General features: G+C 37.3%; 1 protein-coding gene and 1 long non-coding RNA gene across 2 annotated transcripts in view; both read left to right on the forward strand.

Moving 5' to 3' along the window:
- Window positions 1-700: 700 nt before the first annotated feature.
- LOC132141754 (polymeric immunoglobulin receptor-like) overlaps window positions 701-12,187 on the forward strand; it is a 29,125-nt gene continuing 17,638 nt past the window's right edge. The window contains exons 1-4 of the mRNA XM_059551416.1: window positions 701-743; window positions 831-1,130; window positions 1,632-1,946; window positions 2,022-2,333. Coding sequence (XP_059407399.1) covers window positions 701-743; window positions 831-1,130; window positions 1,632-1,946; window positions 2,022-2,333 — 970 coding nt within the window. The remainder of the gene's footprint in view (window positions 744-830; window positions 1,131-1,631; window positions 1,947-2,021; window positions 2,334-12,187) is intronic.
- On the forward strand, window positions 8,302-9,175 carry LOC132142068 (uncharacterized). Its single transcript, XR_009434022.1, has 3 exons — window positions 8,302-8,405; window positions 8,493-8,789; window positions 8,875-9,175. It is a non-coding gene; the product is annotated as an uncharacterized LOC132142068 (long non-coding RNA).

Here is a 12,187-nt window from a genome sequence, read left to right on the forward strand (position 1 = left end):
CCATGACAACAACCATTCATTTAAAGCAAAAAGTCTACTGAACCTTTCGTGTCCTCGTCGATACGTGGGCAGTGGTCCTGACACGACGATCGTCGCCGCGGGCGTCATGCTGCGAACCGTCTCGATCAGGATGCTGAAGTCCCTCTTCAGCATCTCCGTCTGCCGCGTGCCACACCGCCGATGCTAATGGGCTATAAGCTAATAGCGGACCCAAGAGATAAAAATAAAACTAGTGATAACCAGGCGGTCTGATTGTTTTTGTTGTAGAATACAATAGAGGATATATTCACATTTTATAGAAACGGAAATTATGGTGTATAAAATTTATTTTTAAGATAAAAATAGTCGATAAAAAGAAAATAGTGACTGAATTCAAATGCATTACAGACGCCAACAATATATAATTATATTTTGCTGATCAATTCACTTCTGTGTCATTTGTCCTTACAATGTACTATACATGAGAACATGAAACCAGTGTGATCTCTCAGTATCAAACACTAAAACCTCCACTAGGTGTCGCTCTTTCAGTGTGATTAATGTGATATTCAGTCAGTGCTGATGGTGGGAGGAGCCAGTAAAGCTGCTCATTACTGATAAAGAGCTGAATAAAGAGGAAGTAACTAAAGCAGACAGATGTAGAGACAGAGAGATTCACACAGAGATCATTCAGCAGAAAGAAGACTGAACTCAACTCACAATGAAGATCCTCCTCATCTTCCTCACTTTCTACCTGATCTCAGGTCAGAGCTTTTCTCTTTCATCACTGCAGTAATGATGCTGTTTTGTGTTCATCATCTTTCTGATCACAGTATCAATCTGATTGACAGCTGCAGAAAAAGACATCGATGTAACTGGATATTCTGGAGGAAGTGTTCTGGTGGATTCTGGGAAACTTTGGTTCAGTGACTCTGATAAATATATGGCCAAATTACCTGAGTGGAGTGTAATAATAAATGATATGAAACACGATAAATGGATTAATGAAGGACGATTCACACTTTATCGAAACAGTGAGGGAAACCTCATGATCTACATCAGAGAAATAAAGACACAAGACGCTGGAAGATACGCAATTGATGTTCTTCAGAACCAGCGCATATATGTGACTGTGAATGTGAAAGAGGAAGGTTAGTCATTTTTTTGATCAAAGTCTTTGTTTAATAAATATAGTAATATAATTTATTTTTATATCTTTGAAAAATATCACAGATTCATGTTGTAAAGTGTCAAGGAGAGTGATGGTGAATATTGGAGAAAATGCCAATTTCAGCTGTGAATATTCACAGAATCACATTAATGATCCCAAGATCATATTCAAAGAAGAAAAAGACTCCATTGAGATGATTTACAGCAGATGGAAGAAGAAAGAAAGATTGAGTATTTCTGATGACAAACATAAAAACATCTTCAGTGTGAGAATGACTGCTGTGACACCAGATGATGGAGGAGTTTATTTATGTGGAGTTTGGATCGACAGACAATCATACAGTTACTCCATTATTAATACTGTTCATCTACATGTTATGAGTGAGTAGAGCAAGCATTCAAATTTTGCAAAAAAATAAAATAAAATAATAATAATAAAAAAACCTGTTTAACCCAGATTTAGTGATAATTGTGATTGACAGCTAAAGTGGGCGTGTCTACAGTGAGCGGTTCCTCAGGAGGTCGTTTGATGATCAAGTGTGAACATCCTCAATACAAAACCAACCCAAAATACATCTGTAAAGAATCAGACAGATGTTCAGAGAGGAAGAATCCAGGAGTTCAGGGTGAATGGATGGAGAATGGAGATGTTTCTTTATATGACGACACCAGAGCAGGAGTCTTGATGGTGTTTTTTAGAGAGCTGAAAGCTGCAGATAAAGGAACATACAGGTGTGGAGTGAAAGTATCTGACTATACTGAGAGATTCACTGAGATACAGCTGAGCATCAGACACGGTGAGGAAACTTTACTTTATCTTGCTTGTTTGGAGAATCTGTTCTGATTTGTATGCAATTTCTCTTGGTTAACAGATGTAAACTATCCAAAGCGTGTGACTGAATCTGTGTATCCTGGTGGAGAAGTCAACATCATCTGTCGGATCCCAAAGGAGCATAAAGTTCATTTCTGCAAAGAGGATGATAATCACATCTGCCAAAGCATCAGCTCATCTAAAGTGACAGAAATGAGTGGTTCATCAGAGAGAAATGAAGAGAGAGTTGTTACAGTGAGCATCAGTAATGTGAGTGTGAGAGATGCTGGAGTTTACTGGTGTGGAGCAGAAACCAGAGACACACATCTGACTTTCATCTCCCTGAACACTCAAATTCAGCTCAACCTCATCAGTGAGTCCTTTCAGATGGTCTCCTTTGAATAGATATAGATTCAATAACAAAAGCTGTTCATGTTAAATGTTCATGTTTGTTTGTTCAAAGTAACTCCAGAAGTGAGACATGGAAGAGAATACACAACTAGTCACTTAATGACAGAGATCACAGGTCATCAGACATTACAAACTGAGTCCTATACATATTTATTGAATAGAAAATGTTAAAACAGACAATTATGTTGGAATAGGAAAGAGTATGAACATCATACATTTTAATAATTGTGTGGATATATTGTGAAGTATATAATTTATCTCTGGACTGTGTTTGTGTGTTTTATTCTCAGATTTCTCCATGATCATCATTATTAGTGTGTGTGTGATTCTGCTGCTGATCGCTGGATTCACTCTGACTTTGTGCAAATTAAGACACAAGAGACAAGGTGACACTTGCTTGCATTATTTATCTCTTGAATCGTTTAACTGAATAGTTTGAGTGCCTCTGAGCTGATTCAGATAATCTCAATCACTCAATGAGTTTCTGTCTCAGATGCTGCTGACATTTAATGTTGATCGAGTTTGTCTTTCACTTTCTGATTGATTTTTTGGGTTTAATCAGGAAGAACCTCGACATCAGACAAGAGAAAAAGAGAGAAAGATACAATGGTGAGTCACAGTGTAATTAACACATTACTCCAATTGTAAAGTCCTTGCTCTGACCTCTTGTCACTTCTATACTTACACTCCTCACAAGCTTCTCTTGCCTTCAGAAGCTGCTTTACAGGCGCTATAAAAACAAGTTATAATCTTTTATAAAGTATTGTCAGTCATTATGTCTTTATCCATGTTTAGTAGTGCATTATACAGTTTTGTGATTATCACTAGTGTGATATTGTGTTGTCACAGCTAATTATCAATTTTAATTTACACCTCAGCCTCCTCAAAAACTTCCCCACCAGCTGCCATTCTTTTAATGTACTTTCTCTCTAGTTTATTGGCATTCAGTCATCATGTGCAGACAGCAGACGTGATTCTCTCTCAGATCCTGGATCAGCTCAAATAAACAGTCATGATGAATTACCCACAATCCCCTCTGATGAGCTCCTGTACACTGTTTCCAGTTTCCAGAAGCATGAGGAGTCTCTCAGTGAAGCTACAGTCAGATTCAGTAAACAGACTTTTTTTTAATTTCTTTCTTATTTTTTTCATTTATTTATTTTTACATTTGTTTAAATTCACAGTTCATTGATAAAATCTCTTCATAATCCATAATTTAGTAATGAGCAGTTGTTGGGTTTGATGAGGGTCGTTCAGTTGAGACACTTTATCATGAGACATTGATTCGCTGCTGCTCATGTTGCTTCTTTCACATGTTTAAAATAGTTTGTCATATCAGTTTATGTGACGGTGTGGTGAAAACAGGAAATAAACCCTTGACTGACACTTCTAGAAGATACTGTAGAGTTTCCACTCCACATACAGCAGCTTTTAACAGTTAATAAAGACTCTTTAATAGCAGCTCTTAAACAGACCTTTATGATGAAACACATGAAGTTTGAGAATCATCATTCGCACTCTGGTCAGTACTGTTAAAATGGCTTGTTTTAATTTCTTTAAATATGCTATATGCTATGCTATTTGTCCTGCTTTAGATTTGTACATACAGAATAGTTACACAGAGAGTATAAAGGAAGACATTAATAGTATTAACAGCAGTGGGAGTGAATCTAGTTTGAAATACCAGTTTCCAGAAATACATCCAGAAATACAGTATAAGAACATAATGATCTGATTGCTATCATGAAAGCTTGTGAGAAAGTGTGTGTGTGCGTGATGGACAGGCAGTTTTTCTGTCCATCTCAAAGCCACAGAACACTGGTGAAGGTTCAGGGTCTAAGTTTAGTTTGATTGTGAAGATTAAACAGCTTTATTCAGGAAACCCACAGCGAGACACATGAGACTGAACTCAAACAGACAGATGAACATTTACTGTGAGCAGAAGACAATAAAGAGCTTTAACAAAAGCCTGAAAAACATTTTATGATTAACAAATTATCCATGTGTGCTTTGAAAGTTTTACTTATAAATAATAATAAAAAATGCATGTCCACAAATCACAGAATGTCTGTAAAATGTTTTACATGTTATATATTTGTATTGTTAAAGGGGTCATATGACGCTATTTTAAAGATAAATATTTTGTGTATCTTGTATAACAGAATATGTTGACATGCTTTAATGTAAAAAAAAAAACATTATTTTTCAAATACTGTACATTATTGTAGGTCCTCTAAGCCCCGCCTCTCAAACAAGCACAGTCTGCTCTGATTGGCCAGCTGACCCAGTGCATTGTGATTGGCTGAACCCTGCAAGCACTCGTCTGAAATGTAACGCCCCTTTCCATAATCATAAGCTTCATCTTTCAAAATAAATGTAAAGAAATGTAAAGTGATGTGACAGACACAGTGATGAAGCTCGTATGTGTTTGCAGAACAAGCCACGGACGGTTTAGACAGCTGACTACACTGTGTGACCCCCTCTCTGTCTCTCACACACACACACAACACAACACAACACAACACACAAAACGTCCCACATAGCAACATTGTGTCGGCCCAGATCTGGCCCACATCTGGCACCCGTGGAAAGATGATCTGGCCCGCATGCAGCGTAGAATGATGGCACTTGGGCGAACCGCTCCTGTTTGCCAGATTTGAGCCACAAGCAGGCCATAGCAATGCCACATGTCAGCCAAGAGTAAAGAAATTAACTAGAAATGGACCTTATATGAGCCACAAAATCTGTGTATATTCAATATGAAGTAATTTCAGCCTTAATAAGCCTGTTAACAAGCAGAATCACTGAAGGAAATAAGAGAACAGAAAAAGAGATGAGCAGAAACACAAGAACTACAACTGACTTCAGCCACAACCTTAATGAAATCAACTGAAGATAAAAGAAGACATTAAATCTCTCAAGATCTCAGCAGAGGAGGATTAAACAACTCCACAAACAGCATTACCAGCTTCACTTATTACTAACCAGACTGACTTTATTTCTGTTACACATCTACAAAAGTTTTTATTGAGAATTAACAGAGGTTCAACTCTAATGTGTTTCACCATAACAGTGATTAGTGTTTCCGTTAGTTGGGCTCTTAACTCTTGTTATATATTTTTTTATCTTTTTTTGGCCCGCTGTGACACTGTGTTTGTTAAACACATTTGCAGCTTCAAAAAAAAAGCTAGTGTGACATGATATCAAATGACAGCTTTTATCTGTTGATGGTTTTATAATCATCATGAAGTATACTGGATCACTGATGTTTTTTTAATCTAACAACTATGTTGTTCCAATGATACATTCGTGTTACAAACCCTATGTTTCTGATGCATGAGATCCAGCAGTCCGCCCAAGTGCCATCATTCCACGCTGCATGCGGGCCAGATCATCTTTCCAATGGGTGCCAGATGTGGGCCAGATCTGGGCCGACACAATGTTGCTATGTGGGTTTGCATTTGAAGATTCAATAGCAAATACTTAAACTAATAACTAAACATACTTACAGTAGCTGATTCAGAAGCACCAGATTGTCGTAGCACAGTCAGAATGACCTCCTCTTCTAGGATCAGGAAACGGTCGTCCATAATATGCATTGCTGTTCTGTTGTAAGTAATCTTATAGATGCATCTACTTTCAGAAGGCCAAACAAAGTACTTTTGGTTTCTCCTAGATACTCACACATCTCCCTGACATGACTGCTTCAATACTTACTGTGTTACGGAAACCATGCCTTCTTTCTTTGTGTGAACATTTGGGTGGATAGGAACAGGGAATTGACACAAACTTGACTTCCATCTCCCTGACCACTAAAATTCAGCTCATTGTGATCAGTGACTCAGTTCACTGTTAAACTATTATTTTGTGAAATTGTATTATAATAAAGCACAGACAGTAAGGATATTGAACTTTTCTATGAAAAGATTCAGTGAGAATAACTTGATCTAGAATTTAAAAACTAAGTTTTTTTTTGTCCATAATTTTAAGTTTGTTCTTAAACCGTGGTCAGTGAGTATATTTTAGTTATAACCAGTGTCGGTCATCTTACTTGAAAAAAGTAATTAGTTACAGTTACAAATTACTTAACAGTAATATTGAAAAAATATCTGAATAAAAATGGTGGTTGAAAGTGCTACGTGAACTCAATTGGCAGAAGACCAACCCCCCCCCCCCCCCCCCGCAATGATGCGAATTCGCGTCTGTTGTGAAGTAAATTTCACGCGCGAATGAAGCATAAGAACTCAAAATGTTCAAGCATCCAACTACGCGCGAATAGTGCTAGTTATTTGCACAAGTCGTGTCTGGTTTGAACACAGCATTAAATATTCAGTACAGTAACATGTTAGCATGTGTTGATGTGAGGTGGTAAGATTTGAGTTGCTTAAGGCAGACGTGGATAAAGTCTTTTTTCCTGGGCATACCGTGCATGTTACAGAAACATTCTCACCTTTAATTTCCGGTACTTCCAGTTCGAGAACGCCATTATCGCTGATGCCGTCTTGTTTTTAGGGTTGTTAGAGCATGCAGTGAGACAGCGTGAGCAGGGCACCGCCCACCCAGCCAATCATCATCGGATTTGCAACGGTGTCAGGCAGCTGTGTAGCCACTAGCCAAAGCATGACACCTCGCGCTTTATTCAACCAAATTATAGTAACGCGACACTTTACATTCTCAGTAAAGATAATGGCGTTGCAACGATGGGAAAAGTAATTAATTAGATTACTCCGTTACTGAAAATTAAACTCCATTAGTTACGCCGTTATCCTGCTACCCTTTTTAGAGTTTATGGCTATATATCAGAGTAAAGGTGGAAAGCTTAAATCTTGGTATTATTAAATGAATGTCGATCTCCTTTGGATTTACCCAACAAAGTACATGAAGCAACACACCCAAAACTTGCAGTGAATTGCACATATATTATATTCATATTATAAACATTTAAATTGCACCGAAAACAGCAAAACACCAAATGGAAAATATCAAATGAAGTGATCACAAATAAAATATTCAAGAAATGTTCAATATTGGGGTGATATGAACCAGAAATAAGAATGGTAAAACTTAGCTGATAATGATGAAGCCTATTTTGGCAAAATACCAACTCCAGGAAAGCAATGTTAGTGTGAATCCAATGTTGACATAAGCAAGTCAAACTTAAAATAACAAAGAGTTCTCCTGTCTTCCACATGTACAATCCACCTGCTCTTTGTGTTCGTGTATCACAATGAACACACATCCAATGAGTTCAGCAACAAACAAATAAAAGTAGGCAGTTTGTGGAAGCTACCCTTTTGAAAGGCCAATACAATGCAGATCACCTTAGAATTCATCAATGTTATGTCAGGATGTAGGATCAAGATTATAAACAGATTCTTAAATTTTTCAAACCGGTTTTGCTATTAAGTTCCATAAACTGCAGTCATAATTTGGGGTGCATTATAAAATGTCTGCTTGTTAAGCCTTAAAAGTCCAATCGATCAACCCCCTCTGCATCCTGTAGCTAATGGAGCATTGTTTTACTTCAGTATTGAACTCTGTGTGATTAAAACACCTAATAAAACTTCCTCAGTAATAGAGGGACTAATAATGAGTCATATTTTTGACCCTGTGTATCTTATCACACATGGTCAATTCTTAATTTAGAAACTAAATATTGAAATATTGCACATCAACAATCTATGGTTTCATTCGGAGTTTGACAGCAGTAGTTGGTTAAAGGTCACCCTGATGGGCTTGAGAATAGACTTACAAACTCAAGCTACATATGCTAAATGACTCAGTATCAGACAGTGTATCTCCACTAGGTGTCACTCTTTCAGTGAGATTAATGTGATATTCAGTCAGTGCTGATGGTGGGAGGAGCCAGTAAAGCTGCTCATTACTGATAAAGAGCTGAATAAAGAGGAAGTAACTAAAGCAGACAGATGTAGAGACAGAGATATTCACACAGAGATCATTCAGCAGAAAGAAGACTGAACTCAACTCACAATGAAGATCCTCCTCATCTTCCTCACTTTCTACCTGATCTCAGGTCAGAGCTTTTCTCTTTCATCACTGCAGTAACGATGCTGTTTTGTGTTCATCAGCTTTCTGATCACAGTATCAATCTGATTGACAGCTGCAGTGAGATGCTTTAGCGTCACGGGATATTCTGGAAGAAGTGTTCTGGTGGATTCTGGGAAACCTTGGTCCAGTAACTCTGCTAAATATATGGCTTAATTACCTGAGTGGAGAAGAATAATAAATGATAAGAAACACGATAAATGGATTAATGAAGGACGATTCACACTTTATCGAAACAGTGAGGGAAACCTCATGATCTTCATCAGAGAAATAAAAACACAAGATGCTGGAAGATACAGGATTGAGGTTAATGGCGAATGGTTCATTGATATGACTTTGGATGTGGAAGAAGGTCAGTCATTGTAGAACATTTTGTCTTTATTTAACTACTGATCAAAGCATATGCAAAACAAATTTCTCTATTTTGTGAATGACAGGTTCATGTTGTAAAGTGTCAAGGAGAGTGATGGTGAATGTTGGAGAAACTGCCAGTTTCAGCTGTGAATATTCACAGAATCATAAAAATGACTCCAAAATCATATTCAAAGAAAGAAAAGACTCCATTGAGATGATTTACAGCAGATGGAAGAAGAAAGAAAGATTGAGTTTTTCTGATGACAAACATAAAAACATCTTCAGTGTGAGAATGACTGCTGTGACACCAGATGATGGAGGAGTTTATTTATGTGGAGTTTGGATCTACAGACAATCATACAGTTACTCCATTATTAATACTGTTCATCTACATGTTATGAGTGAGTAGAGCAAGCATTCAAATTTAGCAAAAAAGAAAAAAAACAAAAAACCCCTTTAAACCAGATTTAATTATATTTGTGATTGACAGCTAAAGTGGGTGTGTCTAGAGTAAGCGGCTTCTCAGGATCAAGTGTGAACATCCTCAATACAAAACCAACCCAAAATACATCTGTAAAGAATCAGACGGATGTTCAGAGAGGAAGAATCCAGGAGTTCAGGGTGAATGGATGGAGAATGGAGATGTTTCTTTATATGACGACACCAGAGCAGGAGTCTTGATGGTGTTTTTTAGAGAGCTGAAAGCTGCAGATGAAGGAACATACAGGTGTGGAGTAAAAGTATCTGACTATACTGAGAGCTTCACTGAGATACAGCTGAGTGTCAGACATGGTGAGGAACAGAAAATACTTTATCTTACACACACACACACATATACACACACACACACACACACACACACACACACATATATATATATATCAGATCTGACTTTCATCTCCCTGAACACAAATTCAGCTCAACCTCATCAGTGAGTCCTTTCAGATGATCTCATTTGAATAGATATAATGCATTCAGTAACACAAGTTGTTCTTGTTAAATGTTCATGTTTGTTTGTTCAAAGTAACTCCAGAAGTGAGAAATGGAAGCTAATCCAATACTAGTCACTTAATGACAGAGATCACAGGTCATCAGATATTATAAACTGAGTCCTATACATATTTATTGTATAGAAAATGTTAAAACAGACATTTATGTTGGAATAGGAAAGAGTATGAACATCATACATTTTAATAATTGTGTAGATATATTGTGAAGTATATAATTTATCTCTGGACTGCGTTTGTGTGTTTTATTCTCAGATTACTCCAGGATCATCATTATTAGTGTGTGTGTGATTCTGCTGCTGATCGCTGGATTCACTCTGACTTTGTGCAAATTAAGACACAAGAGACGAGGTGACGCTTGGTTTCAATATTTATCTCTTGAATCGTTTAACTGAATAGTTTGAGTGCCTCTGAGCTGATTCAGATAATCTCAATCACTCAATGAGTTTCTGTCTCAGATGCTGCTGACATTTAATGTTGATCGAGTTTGTCTTTCACTTTCTGATTGTTTTTTTGGGTTTAATCAGGAAGAACCTCGACATCAGACAAGAGAAAAAGAGAGAAAGATACAATGGTGAGTCACAGTGTAATTAACACATTACTCCAATTGTAAAGTCCTTGCTCTGACCTCTTGTCACTTCTATACTTACACTCCTCACAAGCTTCTCTTGCCTTCAGAAGCTGCTTTACAGGCGCTATAAAAACAAGTTATAATCTTTTATAAAGTATAGTTAGTCATTATGTCTTTATCCATGTTTAGAAGTGCATTATACAGTTTTGTGATTATCACTAGTGTGATATTGTGTTGTCACAGCTAATTATCAATTTTAATTTACATCTCAGCCTCCTCAAAACTTCCCCACCAGCTGCCATTCTTTTAATGTACTTTCTCTCTAGTTTATCGGCATTCAGTCATCATGTGCAGACAGCAGACGTGATTCTCTCTCAGATCCTGGATCAGCTCAAATAAACAGTCATGATGAATTACCCACAATCCCCTCTGATGAGCTCCTGTACACTGCTGTCAGTTTCCAGAAGCACGAAGAGTCTCTCAGTGAAGCTACAGTCAGATTCAGTGAAGAGGAGGAGATTAAATCTGATTACGCTGCAGTCAGTCACTGCATGACACTCAAATAACCAGTATTTTACAAAACAGACTTTTTATTTATTTATTTTTACATTTGTTTAAGTTCATTGATAAAATCTGCTTTTAATCCATAATTTAGTAATGAGCAGTTGTTGGGTTTGATGAGGGTCGTTCAGTTGAGACACTTTATCATGAGACATTGATTCGCTGCTGCTCATGTTGCTTCTTTCACATGTTTAAAATAGTTTGTCATATCAGTTTATGTGAGGTTGTGGTGAAAACAGGAAATAAACCCTTGACTGACACTTCTAGAAGATACTGTAGAGTTTCCACTCCACATACAGCAGCTTTTAACAGTTAATAAAGACTCTTTAATAGCAGCTCTTAAACAGACCTTTATGATGAGACTCGTGAAGTTTGAGAATCATCATTCGCACTCTGGTCAGTACTGTTAAAATGGCTTGTTTTAATTTCTTTAAATATGCTATATGCTATGCTATTTGTCCTGCTTTAGATTTGTACAAAAAAAATAGTTACACAGAGAGTATAAAGGAAGACATTAATAGTATTAACAGCAGTGGGAGTGAATCTAGTTTGAAATACCAGATCCCAGAAATACATCCAGAAATACAGTATAAGAACATAATGATCTGATTGCTATCATGAAAGTTTGTGAGAAAGTGTGTGTGTGCGTGATGGGCAGGCAGTTTTTCTGTCCATCTCAAAGCCACAGAACACTGGTGAAGGTTCAGGGTCTAAGTTTAGTTTGATTGTGAAGATTAAACAGCTTTATTCAGGAAACCCACAGCGAGACACATGAGACTGAACTCAAACAGACAGATGAACATTTATTGTGAGCAGAAGACAATAAAGAGCTTTAACAAAAGTTGTTTTTTTTATAAATAATAATAAAAGTCCAAAAAAAGTCCAATCTGCTCTGATTGGCCAGCTGCCCAGTGCATTGTGATTGGCTGAACACTATTTGTCGGAAATGTAACGCCCCTTTCCATAATCATAACCTTCATCTTTCAAAATAAATGTAAAGACAATTAATAATGTCCTTAGTTCAAGCTTAAAGTGTAACAGAGTCTCGTGACAGACACAGTGATGAAGCTCACATGTGTTTGCAGAACACAAGCCACGGACGATTAAGACAGCTGACTACACTGTGTGACCCTGTCTCTCTCTCTCTCTTCTCTCTCTCACACACACACACACACCCACACACACACAGATACAACACACAAAACTCTGCATTTGAATATTCAATAGCAAATACTTAAAGGGTCATTCCACCCGTGG

The sequence above is a fragment of the Carassius carassius genome, chromosome 6 (assembly GCF_963082965.1).
Source record: "Carassius carassius chromosome 6, fCarCar2.1, whole genome shotgun sequence".
Lineage (NCBI taxonomy): Eukaryota > Metazoa > Chordata > Actinopteri > Cypriniformes > Cyprinidae > Carassius > Carassius carassius.